Below are 19,517 nucleotides of genomic sequence, written 5' to 3'. Positions count from 1 at the left end.
ATGTCACCATCCTTTAATCTTAGTCGAGGCACTAGACAGGGCTCACCCTTATTGCCGCTGATTTTTGTTTTATTTGTTGAACCCCTTGCAATAGCATTGCGCAATTGTAAACATATTGAAGGTGTAAATATGGGGCAAGAAAAACAAAAACTTTTTTTGTATGCCGACGACATTCTTTTGATTTGAAGTAGTCCTGACAAGGTAGTTCAGGCTATGTCCTCAATTATTGACTCATTTTCAGAAATATCGGGTTATACCATTAATTGGTCAAAGTCAGAGGCTATGCCTCTTTCTAAAATATGCCCCCCTGCCATTAGGAGCTCATGGCAATTTAAATGGATGCCTATGGACATGACTTACCTGGGGATTAAATTAACCCCTGGTTTGGACAAAATAATGCATGTAAATATTAACCCAGCTATACAAAATATTAGATCACTTCTGCAGAACTGGTCAAAAATGAATCTTTCACTATTAGGCAGAATTAACTTAGTTAAGATGATTATCTCCCCAAAGATTCAGTATATTATGTATACGTTACCCGTGACCTTTCCACTTTGCCTGCTTAAACTTTACAACAACATTGTGGAAGACTTTGTGTGGGCAGGTAAGAAGCCAGCGTTTAGTAGGTCTAAACTATATGCTGCCAAAATAAGGGGCGGTCTGGCCCTGCCTAGGGTGGACTGGTACCACTATGCATTCTCTCTCTCCCAAATAGCAAAAATACATAAGCTTTACATAGTTCCAGATCAGAGGTCTTCATGGGTGAATATGGAGGAAGGGCTTTTGGCCCCGTCTACATTAGAGGCCTTTCTCACCCAGAGTGGTAGAAAGACACCCTTTGACGACCCAGTTTTGGCTTTCGCACAGGAAACATGGTCAAGGTCCTACCAACTTATTAATATTTGTCTTTTTCTTTCAACCAAAGCTTCTATTTGGTTCAATAAAAAATTGCTAATTGGTAAAAAAACATTTATGTGGGAAACATGGTCCAGATCTGGTATTAATCTATTGGGGGACGTTTTTACTGACAATGGTATTAAAACATTTAGTGATATCAAACAAGAATTTAAACTAGATCAAAAGGAATACTGGAAATATTTACAACTTTCACATTGTATTAGAGCTAGATTGAAGTCTGCCCCAGACCCCCATCTGGTTTTCAGGAGGTATTTATGAAACCTGGTTTGAAAAAAGCATCTACTTTCTACCATCTTATCAGAGAAGCACGGACCCCCAATTTAGAGGGACTGAGGTTGTGTTGGGAAAAAGACTTAGGTACTCCAATTCTAGAAGATACATTGAAGTGGTTGGTTGAGTCTTGGTATACTTGCTCACACGAAACACAGTCTCAGCTTATTCAGTACAAACTGCTCCACAGAAAGTATTGGACCCCGAGTAAACTAGCCAAACTGAAACTAATGGACAATGATACTTGCTGGAAATGTCAGAAAGAAACTGGGACTTTGATTCATATGTTGTATGAATGTGAGAAAAATGTTGATCTCTGGAATGGGATTGTGAATCTCTTAAGTTCTATTCTTCAAAGTGATTTCGCTATGTCACCAGATTTATGTATCTTTGGTCTGTTGCCAGAAAACATCACTATAACTAAAAGACACAAGTTATGGATACGTTTGGCAACTATATCAGGATGTCGCATTATTCTGAGACATTGGAAATCATCCACGTCTTGCTCATTTAAGGAATGGACTGAGCTACTGACAAAAATTGCCCTTTACGAACAAGTTACTTTCAATGTTAGGGGGAAAGAAGAACTCTTCAACCAGATTTGGGGGCCTTTTCTGAATTATATAGAGAATATGTCTGTGTAATTGTGTATATATAGCTTTTCTGTATGAGCAGAGGTCAATGTCAATTGTTATGTTTGTAGGCACTTTTATTTTTCTTCTTTTTGTTTGTTGTGTTCATACTGTAAAAGAACAGAGAGCTGAACTGTTATGGGACTATTGTATTTGCAGTGATGCAGAAGTTGAATATGTCTTGCTGTCTGTGAAAAATATTAATAAAAAAAAGAACTGATTGCACATTTAGACAACAACTAAGGAATATTTCCCAGAGTGTCTGCAGGCACAGGCTTTCATAACGAGCAACGAGTGGTTTAAATGGATGGCTGGATTGAATCGATGGATTGAATATTACAAAGCTGTATCACTAACGCTTCTGTGTAAACGTGTGTTTATTATGTATTTGCATTAGTGAATTCAATCAAGGCCACCATGTAAAGACTGCGCTGATATGAGCCCAGGTTAGACCACTGAGGTACACCACATGACATGCTTTGGTTTGTGGTTTTTGTCACTATGATGCACAGAAATGTTTCTTGTTAAGTGAACAGAGCACATGCAAAACAGGTATTGGGGTCCGGAGGGCAGAAACCAGGAAATGGGTTAATATCTCTCAATAATTTAACGATGCAGAAATTTCAGGAAATGTGAATGTTAATCATGCTTTCAATGTGAAATTCACAAACTCACGAACAAATATAGAGTTGTTACTTACATATTATCACAGAATGTCAAAGGTAGTACTGGAACAGCACTGCGATAGGTGCCATTCCCTTAACACCCTGTTGGAAAGGTAACTTCAACAGTAGTTGAAAATGTCAGCTATTATTTCTAGCTTTGCTAGCAGACAGATGTGTTAATAGATAGCACACGGCAAGGAAAACCCCCTGTGAGCTGTAGTGGCAACCTGCCCTCCCTCTCAGCACTCAGCAGCTTAGTGAAAGGCCAAGAGGAGTCAGGGTGGTGATTTATATGCTAAAAATAGTAACCCTGACTAGCCTAACACCTCATGTCTGGATAAATGAAGGCCCCATTTTGTTTTCTTTTTCTATAGTGTTAGCCCCAAGACAAGGATATTCAGTATGAAATATGCATTTGCAAAGTGTGTGTTTGCACCTGTGCTCATGTCTGGGGGAGGAAAGTGACGGCTAACTGCTGTTAATTAACCTCTGTGCTACATTCATGATACTTTTAGCATTTCAAACATCTATGTGTGCGTCCTTCCGTGTAGGTGAGCGTGATGAGCGCATGGCACAGTTTTTCGAATACAATAGGGATCCAAAGGAGGAGAAGTGATTAATATGATGTAAAATATAATTAAAAGTTGAAGGGTTGTGATAAAGTAACGGTGACAGAATTAGGTGACACAGTTTCATAGACTGCTTTGCTTGATTCAGCCCCATTGTTGGTGTGTCATTAGTGCCTCGTGGAAGGAGAATGACTCTTTGAAAATGGGTTACAGAAGCTGGGCAGAGTAGTTACTGATTTGACAAGGCTCCAATGTTAAGCACAATGATTGAGTTAAAAAAAAATAGGTAACTTTTTCTAAAGTCTGTAAGTAAATTTGTGCATTTAGTTGCAGATTATAGTTTTAAAAAAAGCACAACAAAGTAATTTAAGCAATTGAATTTAGTTAGTCACTTATTTGACACTGACACAGGTTAATCACAAGAGAAGATTACTCAAAAACTGGAAAAGGGAGGAGCATCCTGCCACCTCCCATTCAAATGTCACCCCCCAGTGAGCGATGATGGGTAAAAGAGGGTAGAAAGTGTTAGGTGAGTGAGCAGTATGAAGTGAGAGAGAATTCAGGGGTAAATTCGATGCTGGTAAAATAACTAATTATTTCACCCTCAAGTTTTGCTGTACCAACTTATTTTCCAGTCATGCTCGGGGAGCAGATGGGCCGAAGAGATAAGTGAATGAGAGATATGCCAGAGTTGTCTCATTTCATGCTTCCTCCCCACCCGCCCTCTCTCTGGCTGCAAATGTCACACCAGGTGGATCTCTTTTGACTCTGTGGGATACAGTTGGACTGCATTAGCTACCCAGTCCCTTTGATGGTGGCTATACTCGTTCCAGTAAACCACAAAATAGAACCATCAGTATTGCTGTTTTATGAAAAACTGTCTTTTTTGGTGCCTACAAGTAATTTTGAAGATTGAGAGAATTGCAGTGTCAATATAGAGTGCAGTGTTTTTCTTCTTAGTGTCTTGAAAGTGAAAATATTACCCGTTTACTGACGATTTCTGAAATCTGAATAGAGCTTAGACGTACACATGCTCCACTGAGTCTCCAGTTGGCTTTTCACATGTATAGTACCTAAGTACAAGTTTAAAATAACACAGACAGGTGGCCATTTGTACAATTGAATCACATATTGAAAGGAAGCAGTGTATCGTATCACTACTTTTGCTAAAATAAGCAACACTTGCTTCCAAGTGGAAGAAATGTGATAACTGACCTGCTGCATGAACATGCACTTTTATAGGTTACTGCAGTGGAGATAAATGCACCTTGACATTTTCTCTGCACTCTGAGATTAGATAGAGCTCTTGTTTGTGTTACTGTAATTGCGTGATGGATGGAGGAAGGGATCCAATAGAGAACGAAACAGAGAGGAGTTTGGTGTTGGACTTATTGATGCTTTGTCCTCACTCAGCCATGTTGCTATCTATTGAATAGAAGGCCATTTCAGAATAAGAACACAGGTCAGCCTCTGCATTTTCTTCTCTGTCTGGAATCTACAACGCACCACACATCCGGAGTGTATACTGAATATACAACATGAAACAGCCATCACTTAAAAATAGAACTTTAATTTTTCAAGATAACTTTTTATGAATTTATGACATACAAAGTCTTACTATTCAGTATCTACAGGTAACTGGAAACTGAGGATGATACTTTGTGTTCTGTGAATGTGTATTTTGAGACATTTTCAGTATTTAAATGTTCAGATCTTTACTATTTATTTCACTGTGATTGAAACGGTTTGTAAGCAGCATGGAGGTTGACCCTTATGTCTTTCCTTATGTCTTGAACATCCTCCACGTCTGCCCTCCCCTCGCTTCTTCTCCCGGGAAGCCCCGTGCTCGCCTTCACCCTGCCAAGCTGTTCATTAACAGGAGCTGCTTGGTGTCCTGCTTGCTAATTAAGCTGGATAGGCGAGTCTGGCTAATTAGCCAAAATCACAGTGCTGACCCCCTGTGCTTCTGTTTTCATCCCCGTCTCTAGGTTGCCTGGAGTCTTTTGATCATTCCTGTGCCCCGTGTCTTTTTTTTTTATCTATGGCTTCATATGCAGATCTGCTTGTTTACTACAGGACAAATGCTAATATATTATTAAGGGTTACACAGATTTACACAGTATTTTTCATTCCATTAAGTATTTTTTATTCATTGCGTGGGAAATTCTGCTTTTTGGTGAAGAGGCTGCATTGGCCCTATCTTTTTCAGTTTGGTGTGTTAAGATAAAATGCTATCTACTTTGCATGCCAGGAAATTCAAACACTTTCTTATTTGAAAAAAAGGACTAATGTAGACTGTACTTTTTCCAAGGTTGTAAAATCATCATTGTTTTTCTACTGTCCAGATTAATACCATGCTGTATTATTGCAATCAGTTTTTCTCAGAGAAACATCAAAAGCGTCGTTTTTTTTGAAACGGCTACTTACTGATGCACTTTTGACATCACAAACTATGCAGTCATTTTCCTTCATTATTTACTGAATTGATTACCATGAATTGAAAATTATACACCTTTTAAACCTTTAAACGGAGTGCATTATAGATCTAATTCTCCTCAATTGATGCAAAATTACTCGGTGCCTATGCAGCTAACATCAGGGAAATCCTGTTGACCCTCATATTGCCAAAGGGTATCCTCCATTCTACCTCATCCAGTCAACATGTAAAACCCTCCTGCCTTTGTTTAGCCATTATGGCCTCCTTGTGATGAGCCTGGTGATTAAATTCAGCATTGCTTTCAGTGTTACACTCCGCTTCCCCTGCTGTTCTGGCGCGGCAGCGCCACCCAGTCTGTCTTGAGTTTCCCATTAAGACCCAATTAGCCTTTAATAGAGGATAGAAGCCACAGAGGTAAACGCTTCCATCCCACAGCCCGCAGAAAGGATGTGTTAATGGACAACTTAGTGTCCCCAGTGATGTGTAGTCAGGTACAATCATTTACAGGTTTCATTTTGTGCACATTACATCTCACCCAGGTGAATCTTTAAATGGAGCCTCACATGTAAACTCCTGCCAGGCTGGATGCTGACAGCAGTCTGTTTTGGGCTACAAATTCAGCTGCTCTGGGTCCAACATCAGAAATAGATTCACTTAAAACCCAACCAATACCTAATACCAGCAGTTACAACTTGCTATATATAAACATTTGCTCACAGACTCATTTTTTTTCTGTTTTATTGTAACTCTAACATCCTTTGGGTTTCATCAATGCTGTCTTTGGCATGGCTCAAGGGATGGCAATGTTTGTCAGTCATTTGGTTTAGACTGAAATATCTCGGCAATGTCTGCCATGAAATCTTGTGCAGACAAAGTACTGGGCACATTACTATGAGATTTGACACATACATTCACTCAAGCTGAATTGTATTGTATGCTATTATTGTAATATTACCTTGTGGTGATCCTTTGATTTTACAGCTTGTGCCCTCATCTGTTCAGAATTGATCATTTGTCTAATATTTTGGTTTATAATCAAATACATACAAAGCTAATGACAATCCCCTCAGCGTCAGATTCTTTAATAGAAAATGCTAGAAAGTGTTAGCTAATGGAGAGAACATGGTAAACCTGCCTGACCTCAGCATAAGAGTGTGTTAGGATGCTGACAGTAGCATTTTAGCTTTTAGCTTTCGATCTGCAGGTGTGTCTGAAATATGTCCTGACTTCTGTTGTCCGTTTTGAACATTTTTATAGCAATAATTCAATTTAAAAAAAGTATCAGGAGACAAATGAAGTGATTATAGATACAGACAAAATAGTCAGATATAAAAGGCTCATTAATCGTCTTGGAGATGAGATGATTTATTCTCCACTCACTGAGTAACATTTGCGATAAACACAAAAACTCACAGTGCAAGTCAGTTTGTTTTTTTGCAAATTAGAAACTTCTCAGTGGGCCTGATTTGGCCTGTGGGCTGTAAGATGAGTATCATCGCTGTAAGTCGTCCACACTCACTATTACACTACAGACGATCATGTATCCTATTTCACCTTCATGATCTATAGCAGTGGTCAAGCAGTTCTTAGAATCTGGTGCTTCATGTAGCATTTCTCAAGACACAGGAATAGGTGACCTGTAATTGTTCTTTTTGTTGTGAGCATTTTTCCATTATCTGGGAACATTTAAGCCATGTTTCACCCATCAAAGGCTGATGTGACAGTTGATAAAAACACACGATTCATCTGCAGCTGAATGTTTCTCTCAGCTGCCGTCACTCATTCATGCCGTAGATGAGGAAACAAAGCAGGGTGGGGAAGGGGAGGGAGGATAATCCTTCAGGATCAGCTGTGTGTGGGTGGATGTGAGTAAGTGCTGCTGGCTCAGCCTCTCTCTTTCCATCTCTCTCTCTCTCTTTTACTTGTGTGTCCTCAGCTTACACGCTGACTGCTGGACAGTGCACAGTATGTTGGGGAGTCGCTAATTGGACAATTTGCGCTGCACTTGCTGAAAACCAATAGCTTGGCCAAACGGTGTTTTGTCCACCATTCATGCATTGGTCAAAGAGTGTAGAAAATATAAATTATAGTATGATTTGTACATTCATGCTGCACAGGCTGCTAGTTTCGAAGCCTCTACAGGCAGGATAATGTTTCCAATTTGCAGTCAAAGTTAGATCCTGGATAAATTTTGTATTTTACACTTAAATACATTTCAAGGCATTTATGATTCTCCATACCAGACCGTGTCGCATATGTGTAACTTAGTTAACAGTACTATTGGTTTTGAGGTGTTGTATCTGCTATATGTTTGTTAAAAATGTGGTTTTCAATGATATTAGTGTTACTCAAGATGTCAGACATTTAAGACTTCATCAGCTGTGACATTCTGCGTTTCAAAACAGCTCATGTTGACAGGCCATGCACACATAAATTAATTATTCCTTGAACATCTATCTTTTATGTAAATCTGAATGTATTATAAGGCATTCAAATTATATACAAAAATATGCCTCCAACAGATCAATTTAGCACTTAGAGGAGTGGATGGCTGCAATTTGAAGCATTTTATGTTTGTCCAGTGAAGGTGTAAAGCCTCTGCAGACTGACAGGCAAGAAAACAGCAGATTGGAAACAGCGTCTGTCTGAGAAGCCTGAATGAGCCTCTCTTTCCTTAGTCCAGAGGCCACTGTCAAAACTGACTGGAATGACATTGATCAGTGTGGCGCCCCACCATGTGACGCTGTCAGCTCTCTCTGAAAAATATGACATGCTGCTCCCTTCACTGATGATTTATTTCTCCTGGGTCAAGCTCTTTTCATTCATTTCACATTTGACACTGTATTTCTCAAGATCCAGAAACAAACAGGCGAGTTATTTTTCACACTGGTGCATATTCTTCAGTCAGAATAAGTCTCTCTCTTGTTTTTCCAGGGAATACATTGACAGGTGTTCTTTCAACTAGATGAAGTAGTAATAATGATAAAAAAAAAAAACACAGACTACTCTGGATAATGTTCTTAATACAAACTCACTCAAAGGGATTCTAGCTCTGAAAGAGATTTAGAGTACAGCACAACTTGAGAATGAGCAGGAAAGCACATCGAATGGGTGCTTGGAAAAGTGGCAGCCCTCCTGGTTTCTCTCCAGCGTGGAGTGGCTCATGAGCTGAAGGCTGAGTGTGTGAAATGAATGAGTATATGCATGTGTAGAGGACCCTACCCAGCGTAATGTATGTAAGTGTTGCACTGACATTCAGACTGATCCATACTGTAACTCATAACCTATGTACACTGACAGTCATTAAAAACTTTGAGACCGTATTTTTCAACATAATTTTTATTTTGAAGCCCGATTTTCTTCAAATGAATCATTTGTTTAGCATATTGGCATACAGAAACAAAAAACTAAAGGTTCAAGAATGATTTCAAAATAAAGAATTTCACAAAAGAAAACGGCACCTTCCAAACACAAAGTCACAACAGTCCGAGTAACCGAGTATGACCTCCATTTGCTTCGATGCAGGCAGCAATCCGTCAGCGCATGCTTTGGACCAGGCTTCTGACTGTGGGTTGGGAACAGCCCATACGCCTGGCTACATCACTGTAGCTCAAACCGGCCTCCACCATACCCAGTGCCTGGAAACGTTGTTCATGTGATAGACGCGGCATGATGCTGTTCACTGGACTAACAATGGTGGCCTTTTTTGGGCTTTTATATAGGCCTTCAAAACCCATTCTCAAATTGTGCAGATGCTCACTGAGTATTGCTTGGTGTGTATTTGGTTCACTTTTGCAAAGTGACCAACCCATGTGCAATGAATCATGACAAAATGACAACTCATCATTATCTCAACTTCCAGGGCACTAGATCATCAGTAAATCCACAATGAATAATTACAACCCCCCTACAAGTAGAATTCTGCGTACATTTCTACCTCAAAGTTTCTATTGACTGTCAGTATATAATCGCAATAGCAATAGTATGTCTGCCAAATGTGTATATAATGCATTATGCTTTATGTTTGCTCTCCTCTTTCATCATCTGCTCTGTGCACACAATAGGAAACTCCTTCCGCTTCTGTTCAGCAGATCACACATCAAAAAACTTCAGGCTTTACTTCACACCTATAGATATTTGCTTAAGGCGGTGTTTGGACCAGCTGCCATTTGTTTAGGTTATTACTATGTTTTATTGAGTTGTAAATATTCTGCAAAGACGGAGTGTTACAGTAGCACATTTTACCTCCAGTTGCAGCCACTGTTGGTTCTCTTCAGTCCACATGAATACTGTACAGTATATCGTGTTATCTCTGAAACAGAAGTTCATTTAGCATGTGACATCAAACATATCTACTTCATCGTCCTATCAATGGGACTGTATATAAATGTCAGTTTTTATTCTACATATTCCAATATTTCTAAATTGACAATGGGTGCTGGCTCAGTGAGTGGTAAAGACGATGTGATGAAAAGACAGCTACTCTGCCATTCACTTGAAAGGTGGGAAATAACCTGCCAATGCAAATTATGGCTCTGTGTTCGAGTGACAGATGCAAATCAAGCACAGTAGATGGGCTGTTTTATTTGTTCCTTCTTGCAGTAGTAGTCCATACATCAGAATTGATATACTATAATGTACAGATCTTCAGAAATTACACTTGCGTTGGTTTTTCATGTAATACATAATACACATGTGACACACAAGATTTACTCCATCGGTATTATTTTGCAATAATCAGGAATACTCCATGCAGTATTCATGATTGACTACTGTACATATAGTCATTCATTCACTGTCATCATTTACTTATACTTGTGGATTCTGTGTTTTTCTTTTCCACATTTAGTAGATGGGAATGATTTTACATGGTTAACAGTGAATGTAATTAATAATGATGTGCACTGTGCAGCTGTACCAGTCTTTTCAGGGTTTTTTTTTTGTAACATGACACAGTATATAGTTTAGATACAGCATATAGTTTGACACAGAGGCACATTATATAGATTAGACACACAGACACTTAATTGACACAGAGGGCAATTAAGTGAATTTGTGCTCCTAAATATTTAGAGACATACTTAAAAACACAAGTTTTATTGATAAGCCAGTCTAGCAGATAATTTCTTAATGCCATCTCTTCCCCTGAAGGAATCTCCAGCCTTGATGCGATTGCAGTGACTATAAGATTATTTCAAGAGTAGTCACGCATTGCACTAGCATTTGCAACAATCAACTGTTGAATTAATTTTTCCAGTTACTTTAAGATTATACAACTGCATGCAATTCTAAAATAAAAATAAAAAGGGAGAACAGAACTTTGTCCAAGTAGTCAAATACGGCAGTAGCCAACAAAGAGCGTATTGTCTTTCCAACGGTATGATACAGCCTCTTGTAAACCAGTAATCTTCACTCTGTACAGTCTTACACACACTCATGCAGACTTACACTCTACATTATACCCAAACATCTTTCACACTGTGGCTAATATAATATTTATGTAGAGAGCTGGGAGCCATGAACAGTGTTAATAGAAGGCAGATGATGAATGAAAAGCTTTGATGGCTGCAGTGACTATTTACACATGTGCACATGAGCTTTTTACTGAGCTGCAAAAAGGACTCAACTCATGAGACGTTCTTATGCAGTGCAGTTTCTGACATTTGATGTAATGTAGTGGCATTAAAGAAACGGTGTGTTTCGTTGCTGATGGTAATAATGGAGAATAATAATGGTGAGTCATTCCATCTCATTTCAACAAATCTGAGGAAATTTTGTTGCATGACCTCCTCTGATCATCTCCAAACTTTTTTTTAACTATCCCAACATAAGAATAGATTACTTGCAAAGTTTTAACATCATATGATTGCTATTTGCTAAGTTATAAAATATTTAAATCCCTATTTTTCCACTCGGAAATTGATATGTTAGGTAGAAAGGCTTGATTTAGGAAGATAATACTGGGAACTGACTGATGATATAGACTTACAAGTGATCTGAAGGGTTCAAACACCTTAACAATAGAGCAGGAAAAAAAAATTTGGAATGAATATACCCATTTCTCTGTGGTACAGGGCAATTTAAAAATTTGGCGAAAATGGCATTTTTCAAGAATTTAGGCATTTTTTTCACAAATTTTAATAAGTAACAAGGTTCATATGTTATAAAAATCTCAAAGTACCTTAAAAGTTCTCTCTAACCTAAAAATATCCAAGAGCTAGCTAGTCTCCTTAGACCTCAAAACGATGCCTATTTATGAAACAGACTGAAAAACACCATACATATATTGGCACAGAAACCAATGTGGGACATGGAGTAGAAACATGAAACTTTGTCTGTATAACAATAAACATCCGAATAATTGATATCTGAAGTATCAACATTGTTTCTTGAATCCTTCATGGCCAATTTAACCAAGAAATGCACTATGTTTTATAGGCGTTTTTTTAGGAATTCTAACTAATATATTGCAGTTAAAATGAGTTATATTGCCTTAGGTCCCATGTAAAACATGTAATTTGTCCCCAACTTATCACACCACTATTTCTGTCCTTTGAACTGCTTGAATTTCTCTGAAATCAGGCCATCATCTGCACCAGATATGTGGTACTGTCCACCACGGCGTGTTGAAGGAGCAGTGATTGGACAGAGGATGTGGGCTGTAGGCACCCACACTACGTCATCCTTTCTAGGCCATGTGAACTTCTTGCTGGGACCTTTTGGGTGCATGAATTTCACTTGCAAATCTTCAAATTCAGCTGATAAGTCAAATACGATACCGAGGCTGTCCTGAGAATGCAGTCTGGGAGTGATGCCATTTCTTCTTATTCAGTTACTGTATGAAAGAAAAAACAATGTCTATATAATAATTAACTTCAGATATGCCCTTTGTAACTTATACTACGATGCTGATGCTTCAGATTCATTTTTCATCTTTAGTTGGTCATGTAAATGGTTCCTAAAAACAAAAACGAGGATCAAAATGTATAGTAAATTGATTCAGCAGTTGCTCATCTTTGGCACAAGAAACAAATATGAAAGTAAGTTCACACATACTTCACACATACTAGTTCCTCCAAAAAAAATTTGAACCGCGTACCATGTATCCCACATGCACTTTTTAATGCCTAAAGTTAGGCTATTTTGGGTCTACACCTGAGTTCAACAGCCTATAAAACAATAAATAAGCTTTATTTTAATGTTTTAAAACTTTTACCTTATGCAACTTTCATTAGTAAAGAAGAAAATTCATTCTTTCAATGTCTTTTCACAAGAATAAGTCCTAAAATAGAGGCATGAAAAACCCAAAATAAAGTCGCCCATGAAATAATAAGGATATTTTGGGAAATTCCACAGTCCAGTATTTTTTTATTTTCATTCATTTCTATACTTTTCTCACCAGAAGGGTAAAAGTTTTGGAAGGGGAAAAAATTCTGACCATGTAAAAGGAGTATAAATTGCTTTTTTTAGTAGTTTAAAACCCTAAAATCATAGGCGAGGATTAAGTTTGGACTGACTATGGGTATTAGATTAGATCATTACTGCTTATACTGTATGTTTATAACCATAATACTTTGCATTTGTTCATAAAATTACCCAAATAAAGCCCAAAAATTTTTTTGGGAGGATCTGAGAAAGTGGTGCAACAAGCATTTGTTGAATTGACATGGAATGACTCTGGTGCGTTTTTCCCGCATGACTCCCTTCATGTGGGTGTGCAGTGACTGCTAGATGTATGGGCTTCACTTAAATGTATATAGTTTAGTAGAAATTAGTTATAATAGGAGCCCATCTATGGTGAGAGACTCAGTTCTCACTCACTGATATGGTCAAGCAAGGCTTAAAGACGATCCAAAAACACTGTAGGTTATTAGGGACTGATTGGCTGTCACTTGAAATAGTACCAGAAAATAACTTGTGATTGCTGCCAGTTGGCAATCAGTCATGAATTGTCTCCTAGGTGATGGAGTCAGTGGATTTTAACCTCCATCTATCCTTTATGTGTGGAGTGTCAGAGGTTAAAGGATGCTGCTGCAATTAACTTCAGTTATTTTTGCAGTAAAAATACTTCAATACCTTCAACTGACCTTACATGCATTGTGACTCTCAAAAAAGCAAAAATGAAGAGGCCATATATATCTGCCATCAGTAGTCATTTGAAAATGGTTCAGTATTAAATCATATACTCTGCAATTGCTGTTGGTTTTTATAGGTTTGAATCAGTCCATTGTAATGAATCAGAAAGTTTTTGTATTTGTTCAAGTGACACAAAGTGCATGTGATCTTTTCGCTAAAAGTTGGAAAATTTTGCCCTTGTTTGAAATTTTATGTCTTCATTCTTTTTTCCCCCTCTTCTGCTTTTCAGGATCCGAGAACGAAGCATAAGTTTAAGATCCACACCTATGGGAGCCCCACCTTCTGTGATCACTGTGGCTCTCTGCTCTACGGCCTCATCCACCAGGGCATGAAGTGTGACTGTGAGTATTTCAATTTAGTGTGTAAAACTTCTCCCTCAGTAGGGAAGGAACTTTAAAATGGGCATGGCTTTCATAAATGCTGCAATTTGTAATTACATTTTGACTGTTGGTTTTGAATTCTTTTCAAATATTTTACAGAATAAGCTGTTGTAGATGTAAGTCGATGTTCACATTGCAAGTCATTCAAGGTTAAAGTTGTCAGGCAGGTTTATTGATGCCTCAGTATGGCAGGCGTTGTAAAAATCACGGTGGAAGTGGCTCTACACTGATTGTGTTGTGTTTTGCAACCGCTTTATCAGCATCAGTCCCCTGGAAAAAAAAAATGCTGTTGTTCCTCTTTACTGAATTTCATAAGCTAAAGTGCTGCCATTCTTCGTCATGTTTACTCATTAAAATGTAGGCGTCAACCGATATGGTTTCAGAGTTGACAGTGATTATTGTTAATCAAGGAGATCGATAGCCAGTATTTGCAACTGATATATATTTGCGCTTAAAATGAAAATGTTGGTGCTACAATTTAGAATAACACAAACACATAAAACTTGTTTATTTTAATTTCAACATCATATCCTCAACGCTGTCATATAATGTAGTGGGCGGGATATTTCTTAACATGCTAAAGGCAGAGAGAAGTCACTGGATTAGATTCAGAGTAGTGTATTTTTACATGATTTTTTTTTGTCAGGAGTCTGACCCATATTTATGTCACTCACCTCCTTGTATCAAACTTTTTAAAAATATTTATTAAAGTTCCTTCAATGGCATAGAGTAAATCCTTTAAAATTTATCTCTGATCATCAAAATTACATTTTAATTATTATTATTACTTCTGATGTTACTTTCTGACAGTTTGGTCAATATTTTTGCAGTATTTCTGTGTCCCATCTGAATAGAGTAGCTGTAGTTTAAACACCCATTGAAATAGGAAATGTTCATTTAGGATGCATTTTCCTATTGGTTTTTGCACAAACTTACTTTTGTGTTGTTACAATCATCTTCTTCTTCTTTTTTAAAATTTCCCATTTGTATTTAAAGGCTGAATTGTTCCCGGTGTTTGTTAATTGTCTGCATTATTATCATTATTGTTATTGTCTTTCTATTTTAAAAATCCCTTCTCTTCTTGAAATGGCCTACATGTACTGTAACTGTACACCTCTGCTGTTTATTATGAATCTGAAAATGTGTCCCCACCTCTACAGCTTGAGCAAACCTTCTCACCAACTGCTCAAGCACTGTTAAACTGCTCTACACTACACATTGACAAGTTGTAGTATTAATTTAGCCATGCATGTTTCAAACTAGAAACCTATTCTAAAGAAGAATAACCGTGCAAGTTAAGCAGATTGGCTCCTTGGGTTTGTTTTGTATGAAACCCTGAAAGTCAAAATCCATGTTTTTTTTGACTGGTTTTCAAGATAAAAATGCTCAGTTGTGGGTTTGGCTGCTTTTTTTCATTCATGCTATCTATTCTCGCATATAAAAAACCCCATCATGGACATGTTAACAGAGTTAAAACTTTATTTTCTTTAATATCCCTCCCTTACTCCTCTGCTGTTTAATCATAGTGGATTAAAGCCTGAATGCCTTAATGAGCTGCTAAATACATTATCTGCTACCTACTACAGACCACCAGTTATCCCTAATGATTTGCTCCAGGGTGTACAGAAATAGAGATGTGCAGCGACAAATTATTTTGGCAGATCAATTGCGCCTCTAATCACGCCATAATGAGATTGCACTGTAGTATTTTTAAGCACTGGTGAGCCAGCGGACTGTTCCAATGAGGTGCAGAAAAAAAAACCACAATTCGTTCTCATGGACAGTGTGCCGGCAGTGGAGCCATTTTTCATTGTTTTTCACCTACTGACCGGGTGACGTGATGATGTAACTGTTCCCAATCCATGACGGCTCGACTGGCTGACACGCGCCATGTATGCATGACATCACTGAGAGGAATCTGGGTCGCAACCTTGTTATCTCACACAGCTCTTAGAAAAAATACAACAATCCTTTAATATTGTGCCAAACATGTCTGATACATGAAATGAGATTGAAATATGTCAGTGGAGGTAGGTGCAGTAATAGGTATGGTGAATTTTAAAGCAGCTTATTGCATGGGGGGAATTAAGCCAGGAGAGGCTACGTGCACGTATGCATTGCTTTAAAAAGATGGTGTTTCATTGCTTGTTTAAAAAAATATGTTGAAATGTATTCCGAAACTATTGCAAACCTGCTATGTTTTGCAAATAAATCAATGCAGTGTTTGCATTTAAATCAGGAAATTTACAGAAATGCCCTCATTTGGATTTCTGGAATTTTGATCAGATGCATGACTTGTAGAGTCCTCTTCCCTGACGTCTTTCGTCTCCTCTTTCTGTCCCACCAGCCTGCGATATGAATGTTCATAAGCAGTGTGTCATGAACGTTCCCAGCCTGTGTGGAACTGATCACACTGAGAGGAGGGGGCGTGTCTACCTGAAGTGTGAGGTCAGCGCTGAGAAGCTGCAGGTCACGGGTAAGTCTCAGAGGCCTTGTTTTTCTTTCATCACACGTTGAACTGGATGGGCTTTAAATGTAAATGTGATGTAGGTTTATAAGTCAGATGCTTCACTCATGTTAGACTGGGATGAGGGTGTCAAAGGTTGCAGACACTGTTGTCTTGTGTGTCAACACTTCACCCTTGTTGTCGATATTCCCTGATTGTCTAATTTTGCTTGGGCATCCACCGTCTCTCCCCTGCTGCTATTAACCTGCACTGAACCCTCCTCATCATTACCTCTGCTTGCTTGTGAGGCAGCGAGTGTAGCTCGGAACTGCAAGGCTGGCTGTCGGCTGTCAGCACGCTGCAGAGGCTGTTCCCTTTTGGTACGCAGATCGATAGAGCTTCTCCTGTTAAACGTTCTGCTCTAAGAAACGGTTCACAGTTAAGACACAATTGGAAGGCAATCCCGAACCAAATCTGTAGTCCTGCAGTGGCGTGTGGTCTGCTGCGTGGGCCCTGTGCTGTTACTCCTTTTAAACAGTCACGACTTCCTCAGTGTTGGCTGGAGTCTCTGATGTAACTGAATTGTCTCCACGAAGCAAATTGAAGGCCTGATTTGTTAATTTATGACTTCTCACAATTATACAGAGATGGGATCCAAGCACTCTGCGGGGTCAAGGCTTTACAATCATTCTTCTCACTATTTTTCATTAGAAGGCTATTCTGCATGATCACTGACTATTACAATAAAAGAATGTAATGATTTAACAAAACGGCAATAGATGAGTTCTTTGCTTTAACATTGTCATTGTAATGCAAATTTTGATTGCACCGTTTTGTGACTATTGAATAATGACGGTTTGATTGAGCCTTACTTTCACTGTGTAATTCTGTTCTCAAATGTAAAGCTCTGTTTATGGTACTAAGGAAGTGCATCTGCAACTGTGCCACCAAAACAGGTTGTGCTTTTGTTTTCCTCAGGAGCCGTCTCTACTTTTTTTCCCCCAAGTGGCTGAAATGATGGAACAAATGGATTCATTGTGGAAACTGTAACTGACAAAATAAAAGGATCTCTGTGGTGGAGGGACAGTAATACAAACAGGGAAAACATGGGTGAACCATTCAATTTCAGAGAGTTCTGCGACATGAGACATTTCAAAAGCAACACTTAGTTGGCAAATGTTTTTTTACTCGATCAGAAAATAACAAAACCAACCTGATTATTAATTCAAATGGGTGCTTTGCTTTGCTCTTATGCATCTGAAATTAGGAATTCTATTTTCAAACTGGTATTCTTACAGTTCTGTCTCACACTTTAAATAATATATTTTTAAGGGGACCCACTCCAAGACACCAATCTGTGTTGTATCTGCTTGTAACACCTTCACATGTAGCCAAGCTCAAACTATGTTAATACTCCATAAAACCAGCCCTGTTTGACTTTCCCCTTTCAGTGAACATGCCTCTGTCTTCTTTCTTGTTACTGATATTTGTGAGGCTCTGAGGAAAACAGAAAGTCTTTGTGACAGTGGTGACAACCTTTGGAAATGTCGGGGGTGGTAGAGTGGGAATTAAAAAGTTGTCTGTTCCCACTTTTTTCTAACATAATGAATGGTGATGTAATATTCCATAAACTTTCCAAAGAAAGTCTCTGGGAATATTATTGCCGCTATTGTAGCTAAGTAACATTATGATGTCTAATCTTAATTAAGTTTTGCTACATTTGATTAGAGACCATCCTTCTCTAGGATCACACCAGTCACAGTGCTCAACATGTTGATGTTTCGACCCCGTTAGTACTCATTGGTCATGATTACATCTTTGAATGTGGCCCTAGTTTTGATTTCACAGCTGTAAAATTTCAAGTTCTTCTTGTGGTGGCGATGCTATTCTGTTGCCAATATCTGTCTACAGCCGTACAGTATGAACACCTGCCAAAGTAACCTGCAGTCGGTGTCTCCAGCACAACTTTATGCATTGATGACACACATGTACACACACACAAGCTGATAATGAAGATGGTTATTTTTAGCCTACTGAGATATCCATTAAATTATTCCCTGAGCCTTTGCTGTTCATTAGTGTTTTGTATTTATTTATTATTCTCTATTTGTTCATCATTTGCGTGTCTTGGCTGATTTCCAGATGTAAACACTGTATACAACCAAATGATAGCCTAAGTGTCTTAGTTTGTAATTCACAAATTATTTCAGTTCGTGCCTGTTGACTGTGCAGACAGCGTTAAATAATCCCTTCAGGCCAAGTAATGGCTGACCAGCTGCTGCGTCTAAGCTGAGATAATTTCATGTGTAACCTGTCAAATGTATTTGTTGTGACATTCTGGGTTCCCAGCTAAAAGTGAAACCAAAATGAACAGTGTTTGTGAGGGGTTTTGAGAGCTGCGGCCCTCCAGCAGGGCAGATGCTGCATTACTGGATAAAACTCTGTTAGAATTAAACTGTAAAGAACCAATGATAATGCAGAAGTTTACCAATATGGCTTGAACACCTGCAGCAAAAATAGATTGAAGCTAAATGAAGATGCATCGTAATGATTAATACTGATTTGTGAAGCTTTATATAAAAGGACTTAAAAATAGTTGAATGTGCACACTACATGGCTAAACTAAATGTACTTGCTTTGCTCAGTATGAAAAACAATGCAATACAGCAGCATGTTTTAGTGTAGGAGCCTGTTTTGGTTTGTGTTTTGAGGCATGCTGTAAATCCCCCGGCTCTAATGACAGTGCATTAGCACATCTGCTAGAACAATAGTGATGGCAGGGTGCTGACAGCAGGCACACATAATCATTCAATTAACAGACTACCAGGGGTCAGTGCCTCACAAGACCGTGGCACTGAACTTTTCTGACTTACGCATTTATCGAGTTATCGCTACAGAGAACAGGTGAATGTGGGCAGGGAAACGGTGCAGTGTTATAGCGAACACACCACAAATATTTATTGGGTTGATGAACAAAATAACCTGCACGGTTGTTTCATTCATGGCATGTCTGTACGGATTATCTGAGCTGTAGAATTTGCTCTCCAAAGTTGTGGATTAG

At 38.5% G+C, this 19,517-nt stretch overlaps 1 protein-coding gene across 4 annotated transcripts in view; it reads left to right on the top strand.

Annotated features, from left to right (window-relative positions):
• prkcaa (protein kinase C, alpha, a) overlaps positions 1-19,517 on the top strand; it is a 148,921-nt gene that overhangs the window by 67,567 nt on the left and 61,837 nt on the right. For all 4 annotated transcript variants that reach the window (XM_022205429.2, XM_022205431.2, XM_022205430.2 and 1 more), the window contains exons 4-5: positions 13,860-13,971; positions 16,358-16,486. In XM_022205429.2, the coding sequence (XP_022061121.1) occupies positions 13,860-13,971; positions 16,358-16,486 (241 nt within the window). The remainder of the gene's footprint in view (positions 1-13,859; positions 13,972-16,357; positions 16,487-19,517) is intronic.

The sequence above is a fragment of the Acanthochromis polyacanthus genome, chromosome 3 (genome assembly GCF_021347895.1).
Source record: "Acanthochromis polyacanthus isolate Apoly-LR-REF ecotype Palm Island chromosome 3, KAUST_Apoly_ChrSc, whole genome shotgun sequence".
NCBI classification, from domain to species: domain Eukaryota; kingdom Metazoa; phylum Chordata; class Actinopteri; family Pomacentridae; genus Acanthochromis; species Acanthochromis polyacanthus.
Note: the sequence above shows the minus strand (reverse complement) of the source record. Positions and strands in the feature narration are given on the sequence as shown.